The 22,502-nt window shown below is 51.4% G+C and overlaps 1 protein-coding gene across 2 annotated transcripts; it reads right to left on the bottom strand.

Moving 5' to 3' along the window:
• Positions 1-1,538: 1,538 nt before the first annotated feature.
• On the bottom strand, positions 1,539-13,339 carry ENO1 (enolase 1). 2 transcript variants are annotated; one of them, XM_039727566.1, is made up of 12 exons: positions 13,281-13,339; positions 9,955-10,048; positions 8,730-8,825; positions 6,878-6,936; positions 5,850-5,919; positions 5,530-5,663; positions 5,179-5,401; positions 3,479-3,676; positions 3,084-3,285; positions 2,840-2,948; positions 2,398-2,456; positions 1,539-2,000 (listed from the first exon to the last, which is right to left on the bottom strand). In XM_039727566.1, the coding sequence occupies exons 2-12, from the start codon at positions 10,037-10,039 to the stop codon at positions 1,931-1,933; spliced, it is 1,305 nt and encodes a 434-aa protein (XP_039583500.1). In that variant the 5' UTR covers positions 10,040-10,048; positions 13,281-13,339; the 3' UTR covers positions 1,539-1,930. The 2 variants fall into 2 exon arrangements, with proteins under 2 accessions (XP_039583500.1, XP_039583499.1); XM_039727565.1 differs by lacking the exon at positions 6,878-6,936 and adding an exon at positions 6,547-6,605.
• Between the last annotated feature and the right edge of the window lie 9,163 nt (positions 13,340-22,502).

Raw genomic sequence — 22,502 nt, 5'->3', positions numbered from 1 at the left:
CAGGGCTCTTTTCTTCCTTTGCAAGGGACTCCTTTCAACGCTGCGGCCTCATTAGGGAGAGCCTGAATCCGCTGCAGCTGCCAGCACCTTGCTGATCTGGCCCAAATACTGCCTGAGATTGAACTTGAAAGCTTTCTGAGGGGTTTGATGGGACAGGGGAGCGCAGCTCTGACCCGGCAGGATTGATCCCCAGTGCAGGGGACACGGGGCTCAGTGGCAGCAATGCTCCAGCCCTGCCGTGTCCTGCTCGTTCTGAGGCACCGCACACCTGCTAATTGACCTGTAACTGTTCTCTCCACCTTGCTCCGACAAGGTGTGAACGGTAATGAATTCATGCCCGGCTCCATTTGCAGGAAAGGCTTTTGTCAGAGCCGGGACCGAGCTCTTCCCCAGCAGAGCAGGATTCCAGGATTCCTGCTTTTCCCCACAATGGTGTGGCTGCACAGCAGCCCAGGTGCCAGGCCCTGCTCGTGTCACTCATTTCATCACAGCCTCGCTGCCTTGGGCGATTCATGGCAACCACTGACCTGATTTTCCAGCTCCTTTTGCTTTCCGATGCTTGTTAAAAGCAAAGCACCAGGTGCAAATAGAGGCCCAGGTCAGGAGATTGAGCATTTGGCTTCATTTATTGGAGTGCCAGGCGAGGAACAGCCCTACTCGTGCTCCTGAACACAGCCCTGCTAAAACGCTTCCCAAACCGTTCTGCAGATATTAGAAGCTGCCTCTTTGAGAGAAGAAAAATCCCTTGATAGGATTTGTGTGTAATTAGCTGGTTTATTCATTTAACAGGTCTAATTCAGAGATCAGCTAAGTGTGAAAAGTGCAGTGGGCTTCAAATGTGCCTCGGAGTGCAACCAGCTCAGAGCAGGGCCTGGGGAAAGGACAGACGTGGGAGAGAGGAGCCATGGCCAATGCTGAATTTGGGATTTACAGCAAAGCTCTTCTTGAGAGCAGCCTGACAAAGGAGATAAACCTCCTCAGGGAGCACAGCTGCCCACGGAAGGTTGTTTTCCTGTCATTCCCCCAGCAGAAGAGAGAAGATTCTTTACGGTAGCTGGTGCCAGGGGCCCGGCAGCACCCCTGGCTGCACCGTGCCCAAGGTGAGGATTTCAAACATTAAATAAACAGAATTTGTTGGTGCGAGTGCGGTGCAAGGCACAAACCACCGGGGGGCAGCGCTGAGCAGCCCAAGAGTCATTAACAGAATCGGAAATTAATCATTTTCTTACTGATCTGCCACTACGGAAAAGCAGCAGCACGAGCTGGCTTAGACATCCTCTCGCTCAGTTGTGTAATAATTTGTTTTTTCCTGTCTGGGAATGGGCTGAGGTCACAACTCTGCTCCCTGTGACAGTGCCCACACAGTAACAGTCACCATGGGCACAGAGACACCCAAAAACTTTTGCCAAATCCCGGGAAAAAGGGCAAGATGAGCCTTAAGGTCCCTTCCAACACGAACCATTCCATGACTCCACAATGCAAAGGTGGGAATCCCTGCTCCCCAGACTCCTCCAAATAACTCCAAGCCACACACAGTGTTGAGTTGTTTGATGCTTTTATTTATCACATGTAAAAACACTACCATCTCTGTCTGCAGGTTCCTCTTGCTGCACTGCAAATCACACAGCTCCAAACGTTGAAGATGAGACAGAGAAGGGAACTAAAGTGTTTATGCCCAGAATCACAATGTCATGACCCCCGAGGGTGTTAAACACACAGAACACCCCCAGGGACTGTTCTACAGAAGCAGCAGAGCATTACAATTAACAGACCAGAGTTGGTGAAAACACTGGGTGAGGGGATCATCTAGAGGATAAGAGGACCTGCAGACTGGTCTTTTCCTTCAGCTGCCCTTATCTTTCTAGTACAGGTAATTGTGATCTAAGTCAATATCTAGTGCTGAACCAGAACAGGGGAGACTCTTCCACACTTAGTTGACACGAGGGTTCCTGAAGTTCCTCCCAGCAAAGCGAGCCTTGCTGCCTAGCTCCTCCTCAATTCTGGCAAGGACAGAGAGCACAGGGTGTCAGCAGCCAGCAGAGAAGCCCTGCACTAGCACAGGCCTCTCACTGAACCCCTGGCCCTGAAACACCCGGCCCACCTGGCCCTGCAGGTCCCACAGCCACCAGGCAGCTCCCACCAAGCCCCTGCACAGTGGGGCAGTGCCACACATCTGACACAGCTCACCCCAAATGTTTGGGATGCCAAGAGAACTGCGTCGTGCGCAGAGGGCAGTGTCTCAGTCCAGCATCACTGGATGCTTGGTGTGATCTGTTCTGGAGCTCACCCCCCAGCTCCTCCCCAGCCTGCAGCCAGCAGCAGCTCTGCCACGTGCTGCAGGTGTTTGTAAGGGCAAAGCCCAGGCAGAATGGATCCCTCTCCCAGCCCCAGGCTCACCTCAGCAGCTGGTTGTACTTGGCCAGACGCTCGGATCGGCACGGGGCACCGGTTTTGATCTGAGGAAATCACAGAGTTAGGGAAGAGCTCTAAGTGCCAACTCAAAACTTGCTCAGAGCAATGAGCATCACCACAAGCTCTGCTTGGGCATCAAGGTCAGTATCCACACGAACACAACAGGTCCTGGGAGCAGTGGAGGTGGTGCAGGACCAGGAAACCCCAGTACAGCCACTGGAGCCAAGACCTCTGACATTGCTGGTTAAAGGTGAGTTTGTAAAAGATAAGGTGTTCCCTTGTCACACTCCATTAACAAACCAGCTCCTGCAAACAGACACAGCCAGTCTGCACCCCTGGAGGCAGTGCAGTGCACCATGGCTTTGGCCTCAGCCCCAAATGATCCCACCAAGCACAGAGCCAAAGTGCAGCAGCTGCAGGTACCCACCTGGCCAGTGCAGAGACCCACGACCAGGTCAGCAATGAAGGTGTCTTCTGTCTCCCCAGAGCGGTGGCTCACCATCACGCCCCAGCCATTGGACTGGGCCAGCTTGCAGCTGCAAGAGAGCAAGAGAAGCAGCTCACACCATGCCCTGTGCCCAGTGGCAGTGCCAAGGGGCAGCACAGCACTCTGCTCTGTACATCAGTTAAAACCAGCCCCCCCCTGGCCCGGCCCTGAGGGCAGAACTTACGCCTGCAGGGACTCTGTCACGGAGCCAATCTGGTTGACTTTGAGGAGGAGGCAGTTGCAGGCCTTCTCCTCCACAGCCTTGGCAATTCTCTTTGGGTTGGTCACAGTGAGATCATCACCAACCACCTGGATGTTGACACTGCCAGTGAACTTCTTCCAGGCACCCCAGTCATCCTGGTCGAAGGGGTCTTCAATGGACACCACTGCAGAGGGACACAGCAGCTTTAGGACAAGGGTCTGGCTTGGAGGAGTGGCACCAAAGTGCTACCCACTTCCCAGAACATTCCTGAGAGAATGAGTCAGGCAGGAGCTCTCAATCTCTCCTGTAAGAGGGGCTGCACACCAACTCCCTCCTTCAGCAACCACCACTGTGCTTCTCACTGATGAGCAACTCACCAGGGTAGTTCTTGACAAAGCCCTTGTACAGGTCAGCCAGCTGGTCAGGAGAGATGTATCTGCTGGGATCATCAGGGGATTTGAAGTCCAGGTCGTACTTGCCATCCCTGTAGAACTCGGAGGCAGCCACGTCCATGCCAATGACCACCTTGTCAGTGTAGCCAGCCTTGGCAATGGCAGTCTTGAGCAGCTCCAGAGCTGCAACACACACACACAGCAGCTGCTGAGTGCCTGCAGGCAGCCTGACCCCACAGCTCCCTCACTTGGCAAAGAATCCCCCTCACCCCTTCAGAAAGCCCAAGAAAAAGGTTCTTAAATTCTCCCACTTCTCAAGTGACTGGAACAAGATATCACTGAAATGCTGCTTTTAGCTTGTAATACCCTTGAGACACCATTATGGGATTCCTAATCTCTTCAGGCAGCACTACATGTCAGCCCAGAAAGCTTAATACTGGATGATACCACAGCCTCTTTCAACTTTATGCATGTGGGCAGGAAGCAGGGCCTGCACTCTAATCCCTTTCAGCTCCAGAGCAGGTGTTGACCATGAAGTGGTGAGCAGCCAGACCCTGACAGCAGGGAGCTGGAGCCTGCCTCTGCACAGGAGACCCCCTGGGCACCTACCTGCTCTCCACGTGCACGTTTACTGCACAAGAGGGGACAGAGCCACCCAGCAGAACTCTCTGGAACTGCCCACTGTGGCACTGTTTGCAGAGCCCCAACCACCCTGAGCTGGGATCAGCTGGGATCTGTTTGCAGCAGGAAGCTTAGATCAAGTGTTTGCTTTTGTTGTTGGGCTGTTTTTTTGTCTGGGTTCTTTTTTGTGTGGGTTTGGCTGTGTTTTGTAAGATGCTAATGTAGCACAAACTGCAAAAGCAGCTGCTGGCAGCAACAAAAATCCCTTGGAATGTAATTGTCATTCAAGGTCATCCTCACTGATGCCTGCAAGGGTACAGACCCAGCAAAGCTGTGACACTGGGACTCAGAAATGGCACAACTGCTGCTGCTGTCTCAGTGCCTTCAGAAAAGGCAGTGCAGGGCACCAGTCCCCTCCACAGTCACACAACCAACAGCTGTGAAGTCAAAAGCATCTGCACTGAGCTCGTGTTCTCCTGCCTCATGAGCAGCTCCATTGCTGGAGAGGCAGAGAAAGCTCCTCTGGTACAGGGTTTGTAGGAACAGGTATTGTGCTTCCCACAGACAAGCTGCCTCTCCCACAGGTTCCTGAACAGAACTGCTTGGCCATGGAAGCAGCAGCTGCCTCAGCTTCCCAGGCCAGCCTTCGTGCCCTCCCACACACAACCAGGCAGAGCACAAACTGTTTTCCCCCTTTGTCTGCAGAAAAACAACTCCACTGATCTGACTGTTGACTTCTGAACACCTGCAGTGCACACAAGTTCCCACACCACTTTTCAACTGGAAGGGCACAAGGTTCCCTCGAGCTGCTACAGCAATGAGAGAAATGAGGCACTGAAGTAAAAACCACCCTGTCCAACTGCACAGACTGATACCAAGGGAATACCTGACCACATCAGCAGAGCATCTTAGGATGTCTGCCAGGGTAAGAAACAGAGTAAAGACAAAGCAGGAAGTTCCACACCTTTGATCCTATTGATCCTGCCTGTCCTTATATTGGGCAGGCTATCAGCTCACTCTCCAGCTATCAGCTCCATCTCCTCCCACACCTGGCTCATCCTCACCTTCTTTGTTTTCCAGGATGTTGGGGGCGAAGCCACCCTCATCCCCCACGTTGGTGGCATCCTTGCCATACTTCTCCTTGATGACGTTCTTGAGGTTGTGGTAGACCTCTGCCCCGACACGCATGGCGTCCTTGAAGCTCTCTGCCCCCACGGGCAGGATCATGAACTCCTGCATGGCCAGCTTGTTGCCAGCGTGGGAGCCCCCGTTGATCACGTTGAAAGCCTTGGGGGAAGCAGGAAAAGCCAGGTTGGAGCATGCTAACAGCCCTTATTCACACTCCTCCTTCTCTAGTTTGATCCAGGAGCACCAGGCTAAAGTCAAAGCAAGGCCTGCCCCACCCAGGCACTTACAGGAACTGGGAGAATGACTTCTGGATTTCCAGCCAGGTCAGCGATGTGCCGGTACAGGGGAACACCCTTCTCAGCAGCACCAGCCTTGCACACAGCCAGAGACACACCCAGGATGGCATTAGCACCAAATTTGGCTGGAATGGGAAGAAACTTATTAGAGAAGTGTCTTTATCAAAAGAGACTCAGCAATAGCAGCCCATGGTTTGCACTCTGGCAGTGCACAGCACATGGCCATACACTGGCTGCTGGTTCTGGTAAATAGAATTCTATTGACCCCTCTTTATCATTTCACCCCTCAGTGCAACACAAAGCCCACTCACATTTGTTCTCTGTCCCATCCATTTCCAGCATCAGCTTGTCAATCTTCTCTTGTTCCACAACGTTCACATTCTGCAGAGGGAAGCAACCAAAACATTGTCTGACACCAAGCACAGCCCCACAAACCCTCACCACCCACCAGGGCACGGACACCCCTGGCAGGCACCAGCACCTGCTCAAGGGCAGCTACCAAGAGCTGCCAGACCAATTCCTGCCACAAAGACACAGAGCAGCCCCAGGCTGACAGCTGAGCTGGTGTGCATCACTTCACCCACTATCACCCAGTTCTGCACCAGCCTCTGCAGGCTGGGCTTGGTGCCCACAAAGCACACAGGAATCTCATTCAAGCAGACTTTCCTGGATCCTCTCAGATTCCCTTCCAACCACCCTGCTTGGATAAAACCTAGCCCCTCCTCATCATTCAGCCACCCTGAAGCATAAATCAGCTTGTACCCCAGCTGCACCACTGCACTCCCAGGGCTGAAGTGTCCCTGCACACTACACCACCAGGCTGCTGGAGAAGGTTCCATTACGTGTTAGATGTGCACTCATTAAGTAAATTAAGTAAAACCATTGCTGTGGTCAGTTTGTTCACATGCACTCCCACACACAGGCTGACACCCCCCAGGTGACACCCCACCAGGATGGTTGGACACTGCCTGGTGTGGGAGATGTTAAGAGAAGACAGATTGCTCCTACCTTGCTAATCAGTGCAGGTGCAATCGTTTTATTGACGTGCTCAACAGCTTTTGAGACACCTGGAAGGAACAAGCAAATCAGACACTGGTCAACACACAGGTTATGCAGGATTAGTAGGGGATGCCAGGAACATCCAGGAGAACCACCTCATGCTGCCCCAGCCCGAGCTGAGCTCATGGCCAGGTGTGGTGAGCACAGGCCCCTGGCTGGACTGGGAGGTGCATGAGGGATGCATGGGCTAGGACTGGTCCAGGAATGCCAGGTTAGTCTGCCAGGCCATGCACTGCAGACTGACCCGAGTGCCAGGCTGCACGGGGAGCACATCCATTACCTGTGTGCACAGAGCCGTGGCCAGGAACTCGTTAACATATTTAACAGCTCTGGAGACACCTGACAGGAGCGAAACAGGGAGTCAAGGTGAGGACTCCCAGCCAACCCACAGAGTGCAGGGAGGACACAAACAGGCAGCAGGGCACTGCCACTGGGCATGGACTGCACACAAAGGGCTCAAGGAGCAGAGGGAGCTGTGCCAGGCTCTGCTGGGCTGCACACCCAGGTCTCCAACTCTGCCAGCCAAACCTCAAGGGCTGAACCACAGCATCTGGGGAAGGTTTTAGGATGGGCTCTCCTCAAGGGGAGGGAAAAGGTTTCCCAGAAGTTACACACACAGCAGCTCAGGCACTTCACTACCTGACACTATTTTGTAACACTGCTATAGCATCACCTGATTTACTGTGCAGTGTTTAAAGACTTCCAAAAACCCAGCATTCATCATTCTGAAGCTTATTTGACTGCATCCTAAACAATATTAATTGCTTTTCCAAATGGTCTAAGTCTGCAGACTTCCATTACAAAAGGCCTAACAGCTATCTGCAACTCTTCCCATTTGATAATTATTTTTTCATAGCTCATGTTATTTCCCAGCTGACAAAGCCCTTCAGCTACAGCCTGTTAAGCACAGTCTAATTAAATGCCATTAAGAACTGCCCATAGGATCAGACTTAACGGGTCTGAGCACACACATTTAGCACAGTGAGGTAAATACACATTTACTCTCTGCAAGAAAAAGTGCCCTGGGCAAACAGGATAAGAGCCTCGGGTTTTTGGGACACTCAGTCATCCAGGCACTTATTCTTTGTTAAGGTATTAACAGCCATGAATCTTCTAAGACAAGGCTCTCCAAGCTCAATTCAGCTGTCCACTTTAATTGTTCTTTCTTAATAGGCAAAAGATATCTCAGCTTCTTTTCACCTGCCTGGCAGGAAAGTTTGAAAAGAATTCTCTCTTCCAGCCAAAAGTCAAGATGACTGCTCACATTTCAGAGGCATCACCAATGCTTTTAGAGCAGCAAGTGAAGGAGTCCTGACTGTCCAAGCTCTCAGAATAATCACAAGAAGTACTACTGGGATGTTTATTAGGTAATGGCATCTTGTTTGCAGCTATTCCTTCTCACCCATACCTGTTCCCAAGCCAGCCTGGTGACTGCTGGGTTTAGGTTCCTTTCAGAATGCACAGCCAGTCTCCAGACAAGTAAAATATTACACCTCTAACACAAACTTAAGTGTCCTGGCTACCTGTAATGGCAGACAAAAAGCCAGAGTGGCTGTGGCTGCTGTGGGGTCTGAAGTAGAGGCACCTTCCAGGACTGGCAGTGCAGAGCTGCACATTCACAGTGGGCAGGGCTGGCATTAAACCCCAGGTTCAGGTTTTAACATGCTGGGATCTAAAGAGTCTGCACTCCCAGAGCTGACAGATTTAAGAGGTCTGGAAAAATGTGGTCTATGAAAAGACCTTGTGACTAACTGCAGGATGACTGAGGCTTTTGGAGCTGGCAGTGTAGATGCCCTTACAACACTGGCAAAGCACTCTGCACTCTGCCACACACCAACACACAGGGCAAGAGCAGCAGGGTAGCAAAGTACACCTGGACACGCTGTAGGAGAGTCACTGTCACCTGGCTGGGTGTGCCCAGCCCCACACAGCCAGCCATGCAGGTGCCCTGCCCTGCAGCACTGCTGGAGGCACTCACCCTCAGGCCATGCCCAGGAAAGCAGCCCAGCCACCTCTGCTCTGCCTCTGCCCAGCTCACAGGCACTGCTGTCCCTGCCTGTCTGCCCTGCCCAGCTGCCAGGCCTCAGGCAGTGGCACAGGAGCCCAGCAGGGAGTGTGGGTGCCAGCTTTACCTTTGCCCATGTAGCGTGTCTTGTCATTGTCACGGAGCTCCAGAGCCTCGTAGATTCCAGTGGAGGCACCGCTGGGAACAGCAGCTCTGAACAGACCTGCTCACACAGGAGAGATCAATCACACAACAGCCCCAGCCAGACAGCAGCCCAGCCCTGCAGCTGGGCCAGGGAGCCTCCAAAGCACAGCTCTGCTCACACACAGTGATCCCACAGGGGCTTCCTGCTCGTTTACAGCATCACCAATTTATCAGCATCTCCCTCACGCTGACCAACAGCAAACTGCCTCCTCTTCCACTGGCATTTCAAGAGTTAAGGAAGGCATCCATTCCCCTTCCAAAAAGCATAGCTTCATTCACTGGATCTGCTTTTGAGCTCAGGCAAGGCAAGCTCTTAAATTCTTCCAGGATATGGCATTTTTCAGAGCAATGCAGACAGCCCATTCCTTCAGCCAAGGATGCTGAACTTGGAGCCAATCTGCACCCTGGAGCCTGCTCTGCAGGGTTCAAGATGCCAACTTCTGCCTCCAGTCCTTCCCTTATCCCACTAAATCAAAGAGCTTAGTGGGGGCAGTCTCATTAAATGACTGCATTAATCTTTTGAGGCAGAAAGATCAGCTCTTTAGTCAGTGTATTACAGCCATTGTGTTTGCTCATTCCACCAAATCACACCGCTAGGAGCTTGCACAATGCTTTTGTCAGATCCTATCAGATGTGGGATGAACAACTAACAAACCAAGGGAAAGTCCTACAATAATTAAAAATATAAGATGTTACATGTGAAAGCCCAATTAGGCATGTTCTTCAGTCATGCCCGAGTACTTTGGTACACTACCCAAAATTCAGCTGTGCAGCAGAAGACTGTGTCATTACAGAAAGTCACTGCAGACAAATTAAGACAAACTTCCAGTGTTCCCATACAGAGTGGGGAGCACTGACAAGCAGGGCCATTAGCAGCTGCTCAGGAACAGAGTTTCCAGGTGCTATTCCAGTTTAAGCTGGGGCAAGGGAAGGAGGGCAGGTTTGGAACAGCTCTCCCACAGTTTAGGCCTCCAACTCATCCAACAGAATGAGGCAGAGGCTTTTTCTGCAAGTCCCACAGCAAGTTCCAGCAAGTTTTCTGTGTGGAGGAAGAAGTCAGCAGACTGCTAGAACAGAAGTGTATAATTCTGCCTGCCTCGAGTGCTGTCAGCTCTAAGCAGGGAGGAACAGCTGCAGTGAGGACTCACCTTTGTTGGTGTAGAGGTCTACCTCAACAGTGGGATTGCCACGGGAGTCAAAGATTTCACGGGCATGGATCTTGGTGATAGACATCTTTAGTACCTGCAAAAAGGAGCTACAATTACTCACTGAGTGGTTTGGGGTGGAAGGGACCATAAAACCCATGCCACACCATGAGCAGTGACACTTGCCACCAGAGCAGGCTGCTGGATGAGCCTCATCCAGCCTGGCCTGGAACATTCTCAGGGATGGGGCAGCCACAGATTCTCTGGAAAGCTCTTCCAGTGTCCCATGACTTTTATAATAAAAAAAAAATCACTTCCTTATGTGCAGGGGCAATCTCTGGATGTTTCCTCATGACTTGAGCTGCAGTATCATCAGACCCCAGAGAGAGCAGCAGGAGCAGGTGACAAATCTAAAGGAAAGTCACCTCACCATGTCAGAGCAGCAAAGAGCTCCCAAAACAGCAGCTCTCTGCTATCAGTTAAGAGTTCTCTTTGACAAGAGAGCAGAGTGCAACAGCTCTCAGCATGCACAGAGTGCTCTTAGCATGCACAGCAGCTGCTCAGAGCCCAACGGAACCAATGACCAAAGAGCAGCAGCCACAGCTCTCACTAAAAACTTGCATTAATAGTTACACCCTGTTGAGCATTTACAGGAATAGTTTTTCCTCTTAACAGGAATAAAAACTCCCCATGTCTTTTGAATACTTTTTTCCCTTCTCACATTTATTCACTTCAGAAAACTGCAGTGAGGGGATTCTTATGTAAGCCCAGCTACATTTTAAAAATCAAGTCATACACATGCCTGCAAGGCATCGACTGGCACCAAACCCAGCCCATCTGCACAGAGGAAAGCTCAGCCTCACAAGCTGAGCTATCTGGAAGCTGGTTTTTTGGCAAGCCAGTGTGGGTGGCAACCCTGTTTACAGAAATGGTCATGAATCCTTCCACAGTTACTGCAAAGTTAAAAAAACATGACCTTAGAAATGCTGCTGCTGTTCAGTCTGAGGGGCAGCTGCACACTCTCATTCCTCCCCCAGAGCAAACTCTGCCCTCCCCAGGTCAGAAGCCCAGGCAGCCTCTGCTCTCCCCGTGTCCCTTCCAGCTGTCCTGCCCCTGCATGCTGGCTAAGATTTCACCAGACCCCCACACTGACACACGATATGACCAAAATGTGAAACAAGACAGCTTCCTCGAGCTGACCTTCATGCTGCCACTACCCAGCTTCAATCAGGGAACGCACAAGCTGGAAATAAATCCCTGCAGGTCTCTGCTTATCAGTCCCACCCACACGAACACAGCTCCCTGCAGATGCACTGAGCAATGGCTGACAGAAGAATGCCCTCTTATCCAAAAGGGGCTTTAGAGTTTATCAGGCTGGCACCTGCTAAACCTTACTTTCATTTTTAGAACCTTGGCTTTGCCACGGAACTGGAGGTGGCTCATTCTTTGAAAGCACAGCCAGTTCCCAGGAGCTCTCAGTGCAGTGCTAGAGCTGTTTGCTGACCTTCACCAAGGGGGCACTTCAGGAACTTCCACTGGGAATGTCTGCCAGCTCAGACACCACTCCAGCATCCTTGACAAGGGCCCACAAGTCCCTCCCTTCTCTGCAGAAAGTGACATTTCACAGCACTCTGTTACCCCAGAAATCCTTGATGCTCCTTTTGCAAACTCCCCACTCCTGAGTTCAGACACAACTTCCCCTTTGAGCTACAGGGTAAAACTGCTGCTGTTCAGCTCACCACGATGTATTCTGCCTCAATCCAACCAGTCAACTCATCTGAACACGAGGGTCAGCCCTTGTGTGTCCAGGTTTAACCACAGAAATGCTGACTGAAGGCACAGAGGTCACAGCAGCACCGTCTGACCTTTGTTCTCTGCCAAACACCCGGTGGTATTTAACGAGCACACTGCCTTAAACCTTTTTTTGCAGCATAATCTGCTGACAAGGTCACTGTCTCCCTTCAGGGGAAGGCACACACTCCAGCCTGCCCAGGAGCAAGTTACAACCCCTGCCAGCTCTGAGGACCTTCTTCACCACCAGCTCAAGTCTGAGAAAACAGCACTTATTCCTCATCTGACCCTACAGGGAATGCACAACTCTCAACTGGAGATTACTCCAACTGAAAATTATTTCCAAATATTCTTTTTATAGCCAACCCTACCACCAAACCCTGTCCTTGTGAGCTACCTTGCAGCCACGCTTCTCTAAAATCAATACAGGGCTAAGGCTGAGCACTGCAAGGCTCTGAATGGAGATTTAAAAAGCAACAGTAAAGTTTAGCCATAGAAATAACTGCCCTAGTGAGTGTCTTATTACAGGCCTGCCACATTTATCAGTGGAAGCCTCTCTTGACACTTAAAGGTCCTCATGACCCCAACTCTCATACCACCAGTGCTCTGAAAAAAGCTGAGACCTTTGAGTGCACTCTATCAGATCCCAACGTATTAATTCCCCTGCCAAAGCACTCCTTGAAACTGGACAAATGTGCACATTGCAGCCCTGCTCCTCTGCTCTCCACGGGGCATGAATCCACCTCTACGACATGATCCAACGGGTTCTGAAGGATGCCTGGCAGGGAGCAAATCACAGACACGTTCAACCACTTTCTCCCTCTGCCTTCAGTAAGATGGAGGCCTGAAACCGCGCTGGCTCATCCTGCGGGCTTGCATGACAAACTTCAGTACTTCCTGCCAGCCTCGGAGAGCCATGGCCCTACCCTGTGACTCAGCAGGCAAGTAACGGGGCACGAGAGAGCCCGGGATCCGCTCGGGGAGCCCTGCACGGGGCAGGCGGGTTAACAGGCAGCTCCTTATCCACACCTGCACTTCATCCAGGGCTGCCTCGGCACAACCCGCACTCAAATACCCGCTAAGAGACCTCGGGCTCAGAGCAGTGCTAGCAAGCGTTCAATATTTGAGATGGGAAGCTGAAGGAAGCCGCTAAAGAGGGGAAGGTCCAAATCACCACTGAAGGACATCCGCTAAAGAGGGGAAGGTCCAAATCACCACACGAAACCCTAGAGCGACTGTTAATGATTAAAAGAAAGAGGTTAAGCTCTGCGTCTGAGGATGCCTTGACCCACCACATGCCCCTGACCCTGCCCCACCATATCCCCCTCATTCTGCCCCCGCCCTGCCCCACCATACCCCCCGTTTTTAATCCCCACCCCCGCACACCGCCGGCCTTCAGGCCCTCCTTTCCCCGCCGGTGCTGCGGGAACACCCGCACCCCCCGGGGACCGCCGAGCCGCGGCCCGGCCCTTTGCCACGGGGCCTGCCGGGGCTCCGCGGCCGCCGCCCGGAGGAGGGAGGCGCGGGGCCGCACTCACCGCTGTGCCCGCAGCCCCGCTCCGCCGCCGCTCCGCTGCTGCCGCCGCCCCGGCTCCAGCGGCGGGCTGGAGTGCGTGCGCTACGTGCGGCCGGGCTGCGGCCTCGTGGAAAATCCCCGCGCGAGGGGGCGGGGCCGGCGCGGCGCATGCGGGCGGGGGGAGCGGGCGGGACCATGTGGAGCGGGGCGCGGGGGGCGCCGTGAGGGACGGGCATGGCGTGAGGGGCGGCCGGGCTGGGCTCCGACCCTGGGCACTAGCCGGTTCCAGAGCCCTGGAAACGCTTTGGAACCAGCCCGTTCCAAAACCCTGCCGTGGGCAGCCACATCCCCCAGCGCCCCAGCTTGCTGCAAGCCCCGTCCATCCTGGCCTTGGGCGCCTTCAGAGTTATCCTCCATCCAGAGTGCCATGGATGCCCTGTGCCACATCCTCACCACCCTCACAGGAAATTTGTCCCTAATCTCTGATCTAAACCTGCCCTCGGTCAGGCTGGACCCATTCCCTGCCCTTGTAGGCAGTCCAGCCCTAGCTCTCCTCTAAGTTCCCCTCAGGCCTTGGAAGGCTGCTCCAGAGCTTCTCTCCAGGCAGAACAATCCCAGTTCCCAATTCCCAGTTCCCAATTCCCTCAGCCTTTCCTCACAATCGTGTCCAGTTCTGGCCTCTTCAGTACAAGAAAGGCAAGGAGCTGCTGGAGGCCACAAAGTTGGAGTGTGGAGCATCTCCCTCATGAGGAGAGACCGCAGGGCTGGGCAGTCCAAGGAGACTGAGGGTGTGGGAATAACCTGGAAAGAGCAAGGCTGGAATGGATGTGTGTGTTCCAGGGAAAGGTTAATTACAAACGCAATAAATACTCACTCTGAAGTGAATAACCATCACACTTCCTGGTGAGAAGGAGCACTAACGTGGTGGCTGTGACACCTCACAGCAGTGTGCCAGCAGGAACACAAACTTCCAGTGTGGAAAAGCTGGGCTGTGACACCTCACAGCAGTGTGCCAGCAGGATCACAAACTTTCCCGAGTGTTCTGGGATAGTGGAAGGTGTCCCTGCCCGTGGCAGGGATGGGTGGAGCTGTAAGGTCCCAGCAAGCCAAGCCATTCTGTGTTCCATCTGCGAGGATGTGGCAGTGCCCAGTTCACCCTGACTGCACCAACGAAGCCGTTTTATTGCTCACGGATCAGTGAAGTTTGTGCTCCTCCAGCCCTGCCTCACCCTGCCAGCCTGTGCCTGTTGTACCTTCGGGGCACATTTTTCTTTCCTTCCTGAGAACATCCCCTCGGGACAAGCTTAAAGTCTAATAAAGAGCAAAGGAAGTCAGCTGGACTGACCTTCCCCAGGCGTCCAAGTGTCCTCAGACCTGCTGTGACCCCAGGCTGGCACAGCAGAGGAGAAGCCCTGTGCCAGCCAGGCTGGTTTGTGGCAGTGCCCTGTGTCCCTGTGCCCACTGTGAGGGTTTGTGCCTTCCCTGCACATCCGTGTGCCTGCACAGCCATCAATCAGTCGGGATGCTGCTGGGTCGTACCCCTTAGGCAGGAAAAGCCCTTGGAATGAAACTGTCACAGGCAGATAATTCTTTGAAGTGCCACTTCCCCCCAAAACTGCATATTGTACCCCTTCATCCTTGGCAGCACTGCCTTATCCTGCAGCCTCACCCTTCCTGGTGTGACAGGGGAATATTCCCTGTAAAAAGACAATCCAGATGCTGGAAATCCTAAAGCTGCATTTTTGTGCTGCATTTTAACTGCTGGATTAGAGATGCTTCACTATCTTTGCCTTTATTGCCGTGCAGGAAAATCACACAGAGGTGTTGAGTCTTATAATGAGCTAAAGAAAATGGAGCACAAGAAAGCCTGAGGCTGAGGGAAATTAAACATTGTAGTAGCCAGCAAAGGCTGATGCTGAAGTGCAGCAGGGTGCTCTTTGGGGACAAAACGTTTTCTGGAAGGCCATAATTGGCCTGGTGGGGGGCAGAAGTGGGGTTTAAAGCAAACCCCCCTGCCCAGAACACCGAGCTCTCCCTCAGAACTTGTCAGGAGGAGTTTAGGACTTGTCCCCTGCCTCACCGTCCTGCCCTTGTGGGCACAGAGGAGCACAAAGCAGATTTCCTGGGCTGGAGCCTGCATTGCCCATCCCAGCCAGGAGCCACGCTGGCCCTGTCCCCGAGAGGCACAGCTGGCACGGGGGGCTGCAGGCAGCAGTGCTCAGCATCCGTGAGCACCAGCCTGGCGCTGCTCAGGTGTTGGTATAACTTTTTCCTGCATCAGCAGATTTAAACTCGCGCTGTGCCATACATGTTAAAATTAAACTCAGAGCTGGTATTAAAAGTGCTGCTGTTCAGTCGTGTGTCCTGCCTGATTTTTATTTTTGTCTTGCTTTAAAGAGCATCCCCAAGGCTATGAGATTTCTAGGAAGTGTAAGTTTCTTTGGGAATCCAGGCTTGTTACCAGTTTATCAAATACTCAGTACACCCTTAAAATATTTCACGTTTTGGAAGGGACCTGTCTGGCTCATGGGGTGGACACTGGGGACAGAATTTGGGGACACATAAAGCCAGTGTTCCCATCTGACAGCCCACGCAGGAACACTAACACAGCAGAGGAACTGCTGCTGGAGCAGGGGGTAAAACCATGGCACAGAACTGGCTCACAGGCACCACCAGCCAGAAATGGAGAACCACCCTCAGGAGCACAATCCCTCCACTGCAGGGCCTCACCTTCCTTGTGCTTTACAGGTAAAATTGGAAGTGTGATGAATGCACATTTATTGGTGGCTTGCAACAGCTGATGAGCACAGAAGCCAGCCAGGCCAGCCTTTCCCTGCCCTGCTTAGAGCAGTTGGGCAGGAGCCTTCTGAGCTCTGCAGAGTGTGAAATCGCTGCTTCAGGCAGCTGAGGGTGCCAGGGCAGAGCAGAACCACCGCAGATCAGGACTTGTTTGCGATGCAGATGCATTCGAGTGCTAATAACCATTAGCAGTGCAGGGCACATTCCAGGGCGTGAGCTTTCGGAACACCTTGAAAGCACTTCCTGCATGCTCAGGGACTTCTCTTTCCCCCCAGTGCCTCCCAGAACACCTCAAGATGTGCCTGGGTGGCTGCCTTGGCACCTCCCTCGCCTGCCAGGGCCAGCCTGTTTGTGTTCTGAGCAGGTTCCTTTGGGAGCCCTGCCTCTCGGGGAGCCAGGCTTTGCACCTCACTCCGGCCCAGCTGGGATCTCCAGAGGGAAGCCACTGGATGTGGATGTGAACACTCTGCCACTCAGATTTCTGCTCTCCATCCACCCTGCAGACCTGGTGTTTTCAAGGAGCGTTCATTGGGAAGGTAATGGCAGAGTCTGACTGATGTTCTTTCTGGGTATCTATTAAATTGTGGAAATGACTGTTGAAGATGTTTTCTTGCAGGCATTCAGAACCTCCTCTGACTTTCCATCCTTCTCCCTCACTTTTCATCCCATTCTCTGCCATGCCTTTGTCTCACAGCTTCACCCGGCAGTGAGGCACCTTTAGGCACATGAATAGTGAAATGGCTGGAGGTGACAGACCTCATGGCTTTCTTAATGCTCTTAACTCCCAGCACTTCCAGCTTTCTTCGTGCTCTCAACTCCCAGTCTTCATGATGTGTCTTCTCCAGGGCTTTGGGGAAGGGCTGGCTAGTCCATGCTGGTTAGTGTGGGTCTGTGCAGGGTGGCTCGGCCTCCCTGAGTACACCAGGGCTGTGTGACACACTCAGGACCAGGCAGGACATTCTTCACTGCTGGAAATGCTCACCTACATTTACAACCACCACATCCACTCTCAGGGCACGGGGAATGGTCGTTTGGAAGGGAACCAATGCATGAATCAGGGTGCTGATACCAAAGAGCACGTTTCCCAGGAGCTGATGATCTGATATGGTGATTTGTTGGGAGACTGAAAGCTTCTGAGCCAGCTGGATATTAATTGCCAGGAATAGTGGATCCAAAGGCCACAGCTGCTTGTTGCAACCATGCTGAAACCATGAAGTAATCCTCTCTGTGGAGGCCAGAGTGCAAGTCCTGCACTGCCTCTCTCAGGGTGTCTGAGGCTCCTTGCTGGGCAGGGCCTTCCCCCTCTCTTTGAAATGTATTCCACTGTAAAGAGGAAGGAAAGCTAGGAATTGATTTTTGGTGTTTAAGACTGGGGGCTTTTTGAACGATAACCTGGAAAAAAAAAAAAAGTAGTCCAATAACAACTAATTTGTTTTCTTAATGGGTGCAAAATAGTTATGTAAAGCACAAGAGTTATCAAGCAGGATCCTCTTGCCACAGAACAGGTACAACACAGACAGTGGGATTTAAATTTCCTTCATGTTGTCTTCCTGCCTTAAAAATCAACCTCATTCTCATGGGAAACACTTTCAGCTCCCATCAGCTCCTCAGAGTGCAGAGGTGATGAGCTGCTGGGAGAGGAGGCACTGTGGGCACTTTGCTGCTTCTGAAGATCCCTGCAATGACCTTGCCTGCAGAAAAAACCACTGCAGAGCTGAGCAAGCAAACCCTGGGCACTGATGACCTTAGGAACTGGTCCTTTGGTCACTGAAACGGGGTGCATCTGTCCCCAGATCTCTGAATGCATCTCATTGGAGTCTGCTTTTATCATCAAAAGGAGCAGGCGTGTCTGCAGTGGTGCCAGAGATGCCCATGTAAAACACAGCATCTCTGTCAAGGCTGGTTTGCTGCCTGGGCTGGAAAGGAAGTTTAAGGTGGCATCTCCTTGCAGTCACATTTCTTCCATTCCACCGCTGCATTTCTTAATCCAAATCCACATCTGTGCTGCCTTCCCTACTTCCACATCTCTCAGCAATGTCCTCTGATGTTTTCAGAAATTCTCTGCTGCAGCTTTTTCCTCAGGCCAGGCCTCTGACAAAGGATCTCTTCCAAAGCATCTCTGGTCCTGCTGGGATCTCTCAGCTTCCTCATCTTTTCCTCTCTTTTTCCACGGACTTTTTTGCTCTTGGGAAAACAAGCACCACTCATCCCTGAGGTGTGGCCTCTTCATCAGGTGCTGAGTGAGCTGCAGCTTTCTGGTGCCTTATCTCTCAGCTCCTTGCCTTGGGGCTGAAGGTCCTGCACTCTGCTCCTGCAGCAGGTTCCCCACGTGCCTGGAGAGAGGATTGCCATGCCTTTGGAGAGTGCTGTCCCCTCCTGTGTGTCCTTTTGGCATCCCGGCATTGCTCTGCCCTGTCAGCCGTGCAGGGGTTAATGAATTCCTGCTTGTGCAGCTTTTTGAAGATGAAAAGTGCCGGGGAAGGGCTCTGTTATTGTTAGCACGTATGAAGAGGTCTGTACCAGACCCAGCCGTATTGTGTTTGGCCACTGGATGTCACAGCTGCTCAACACACAATGCAGACAGGAAAAGTGCTTACCCAGCAATGAGCAGCAGCACTTTCCAGAGCCCTTACTTGTTGTGTGCACTGCGTTTGTTTGTTTGTTTGTTTTTTAGGGGCCTTGGGGTCTTCTCCTTTGTTTGTGCACTGCTAATGTCCATTTTCAGAGAGATGGAGCAGCAGTTGTGCTTCCCCTGCCTGCCATCACTCTGGGAGACGGGGAGCAAAATGAACATTTGTAGGGGAGCAGTGCAGACAGGAATAAAGCACTAATCACACCGTGAGCAGCTATTGGCACACACTGCAGGCTGCCTTGTCACCCAGTTATTCCTTCTCTGTCCCATCCAGTGCCCAGCACAGAGCCCTGGCGTGATGGAAACCTTTCTCCAAGGCTCTGTCTCACACAGCTCCTTCCATCCCCTCACTCAGACCACATTCCAGTGCTCCTCACACACCATGAGTGGCAGGTCTGGCCTCCCCCTTCCTAATCCTGCCTTCATGCTTTGCTTTCTTCCAAAGTCTCAAGCAGAGATGCAGAACATGAAATCCCCTTTCAGCAAAGTCTGTAGAGCAGCCCTAAAGAGACATTACAATAGCTGTAATGACATTTCCTGGAAATTAAAATGAAGAGGGATTATTTGACCATGTTCTCTCCTTTTTATAGCATCACATTGTCCTTTTCTCCACCTTGGGGAAATGGCAGTGAAAGGCTGCTCCTGCCCATGGTGCAGCGAGGTGATAACCACCCCAGAAGTGATGTGAACATTAAAAAGGGAAAACTGTTTTAAGATAATCCAAGGGTTACAGCTACAACTAAGAGTAATTGGCTGAAACTGAGCAAAAGAAAATTTAGGTTGACAATGAAGTGCAGGTAGCTAATGCTGAGATCTGTTAGACCGTGAAATGGAATTCGCAGAGGGAACTTCTCTGCTTTCAAATGGGCAAATCCTGCCTTTAGGAGCACTGGTGTAGATCTCTGGTGTCTGTCTCTGACTGCCTCAAAGCCCATTTCTTCCACAAAGCTTCAGCAGAATCATAAAGGTGTCTGAATTTATATCAGAAGAAGGCAAGAAGGTGTCCCTGCCCATGGCAGAGGGTTGGACTAGATATTCTGTAAGGTCCCTTCCAAACCAAACCATTCTGATTCTGTGATTAAATTTAGTCAAATACATCAAAATATTGTATAAGATGAAGGAGGTCTAAAGGGATTGTGTGAACTGGAGAAATGAATTCCAGTGCTTTTCTGCCTCTGTGATCTCTGTATGTACTTGAAAACCAGGGGCAAAAAGGGAAGAAAAAAAAAAGAGCCTGGGCAAGATATAAAAGAAAAGAGGGCCAGTTTTGGAAATAAGATGTAGAAACATTACAGGAATTGTTGAATAAAAGAATCTCGTGTTTCAATCCGCACAGCTATTGTCAGCTTTCCTCGTGGGTCTGGGCCTGCCAGCACTGGCTGATCTTTGCCTTTCATAAAACGTGTGTAGGCTCTGGATGCCTTCACTCATCCAGCACAACCTCAGCAGAAAGAGCTGTGTTTGAAGAGGTTTTAGACTCACTCAGAAAAACCTGAATGGCCTGATTGAAGGCACTCTGTCCATCTCACTTCAAACAGCCTGTTCCTGGTCAAATGTTTGCAGGGCTGGGGAGTGATGCAGCTCTTACTGCAAGCCCTGTGGAATTCCTGCTGATTCAGAGGCAGAGGAGTTAACCCTTTCAAGTTCTGGGTCAAAGGAGCACTGAGGTTTGAGCCAGCTACTTCAATGCCACATCAAGGTTTTAATGTGGCCACCAATGCTCAGAATGCCAGACTTGAGCTCAGCTTTAGGCCAGCCAGGACAGAGAGAATAGCCTGGGAGAAGCAGGATTTAAAAAATGGCAAAGAGTCAGGGGAAATTGTAGAGATAAAAGTGAAGAGCATGGAAGCCAACAATGTGGGATAAAAGGCTTATTTCCTACTGCAGTCGAGGCAGGAGGGGCAAGCTGAGGTCTGTGTGAAAGTTCCCTGCCTCTGGGAAGAAATCATGCCAAGAATATTCACAGCTAACACACACAACATCAGATTTCCTCACTGGCTGAATCTCGGAGCAGGGATGAGTCCTGTTCCAGTCTCCACCTGTGAAGCCCCAGCTCAGCTCAGGCACTGTGCTGTCTGGAGCTCCCAGGCACTACGTCCATTCTTCTCTGCAGAAATGATGTCCAGGTAGCAAAAGAGCTGACCAAGACAAGCCTCAGGCCAGCCAGGTTTAATACCACATACACTAAAAAAGCTCCAAGAACCAGTAACCAGTGGTTGATGTGGGCAATACTTACATGGGAGGACTTCCATAACATTCAGCTCCTAGTTAGAAGCTCAATATCCAAATTAAAGAACTTAATTGAAATTATTGTTCCTTCCTAACCCCAAAACAAATTCATGCTTTGTGCCCTTAGTAAATCCTTTCCACGGATTGCTGTGTCTTCACAGAATCACAGAATGGTTTGGGTTAGAAGGGACCTTAAAGACAAGAATTTGAGCTAACACAGATGTGGGTTTTGGGTGTGCTGAGCACCCACAGCCCCTGCTGATGTCAAGTGAAATGTCACAAATGTTGCAAAAGCTCCATTAAAAATGAATTCCAGTGCACCTCTCCATTGCAGAGGTCATCCCCTGTGCCTGACTCTTCTTCACACCCTCCTGTGCTGAGGTGTGGAATCCTGAAGTGCAAAGAGGTATAAACCCCCAAAATTTCACCCTCAGCTAATTCCAAAGCCTATTTACACAACTGGATACACAAGGATTAAGAAGTGCATTGCAGGGCAGGTTTGCTTAGTTTGGTCCTTACACAGTTCAGTGCAACCGTCAGAATAAATGACTTCTTCAGAGGAGAGAGGGAAAAAACACATTTGGTGAATCAGCTCAATGGCACAGCAGTTGCCAAAGATTAAATATGCACTGCACAAACCAGCAACCCAGGAAAGGCCTTTTTATGTTAACAATTGACTTGCAAAGAATAAGATTTTGAGTCAAATACCTGCTTCTGTTCTTCAGCACAGAAACCTGAGTTCCCCTGGCACCTGTAGCTCACCTGTGCCTCTTACTGGTGAACTGCTGTTATTATTTATAGAATCACAGAACGAGCAAGACTGCCTGTGCTGCAGCATCCTGGGGCCTGTCCTGCCCAAACTGCCCCCCAAAAACTGCTACCCAAATGGCCCCAAACTGCCCCCCAAACTGTCCCAAACTGCCACACCAGGTCTTGCCTTCTGTGCAGCCCAGCCTGACCCTCACCCCCAGACTCACCTCAGTTGCTGCCACCTCCTGAGTGGCTGAAAATCACCTCCTTCCTGAAAATAATTGCCAATTTTATTACAAGTGGCAGGGACGCTGGGAACAGAAGTGCTGAGATTTCACTGATCTGAGCCTTCTTGCCTCGTGTTTAATATTGCTGCCTGTCACCTAAAACCAACAGCCCAGCTGTGCTGCTTTTGTTGGAATCTCTAGTTCCTTTCCATAGAAGGTAAAAATTCCATTCCTGGGGAGAATTCTGCTCCCCTTTTGTTTTGACACCACGGGGTTAGGAGCTGGGCGCCATGGCTGGGAAGAAAGGGCAGCCAGCAGTGTGTCATTCCTGAGGGAGGAGGAGGATTTCCAAAGGGAATGGCATTTGCCTGGTGACACGATACAAAAAGGCAGGGAGAGAATCCATCCTCTGCTCCCTGTTCTGCCAAATGACTTTTACTGGGCCCTAGACAAGTATTTGTTTGGGACACATTTTTAAGAAAATCAAGTGTCTGAAGAGATACAGAAGTCCACAAGAGCATTTAGACACCTGCCACCTGCTAGTTTTTATTTGAATTCCTGCATGCTTTTTGAAAAGCCATCAGGGTTTCAGTCTCCTGCACCTTTC

Source organism: Passer montanus, unplaced genomic scaffold (assembly GCF_014805655.1).
Source record: "Passer montanus isolate IOZ18808 unplaced genomic scaffold, ASM1480565v1 scaffold62, whole genome shotgun sequence".
Taxonomy (NCBI): domain Eukaryota; kingdom Metazoa; phylum Chordata; class Aves; order Passeriformes; family Passeridae; genus Passer; species Passer montanus.
This window is presented reverse-complemented; position numbering and strand designations above follow the sequence as displayed.

Bases quoted from the DNA above. Each gene is read 5' to 3' on its own strand.
- ENO1 (XM_039727566.1), bottom strand. From the start codon at position 10,039: ATGTCTATCACCAAGATCCATGCCCGTGAAATCTTTGACTCCCGTGGC. The intron at 3,286-3,478 runs GTGAGTTGCTCA...GTCCCTCTGCAG, and splicing joins CTTTGTCAAGAACTACCCTG to TGGTGTCCATTGAAGACCCC. The intron at 2,949-3,083 runs GTAAGTTCTGCC...GCTCTCTTGCAG, and splicing joins GTGACAGAGTCCCTGCAGGC to CTGCAAGCTGGCCCAGTCCA.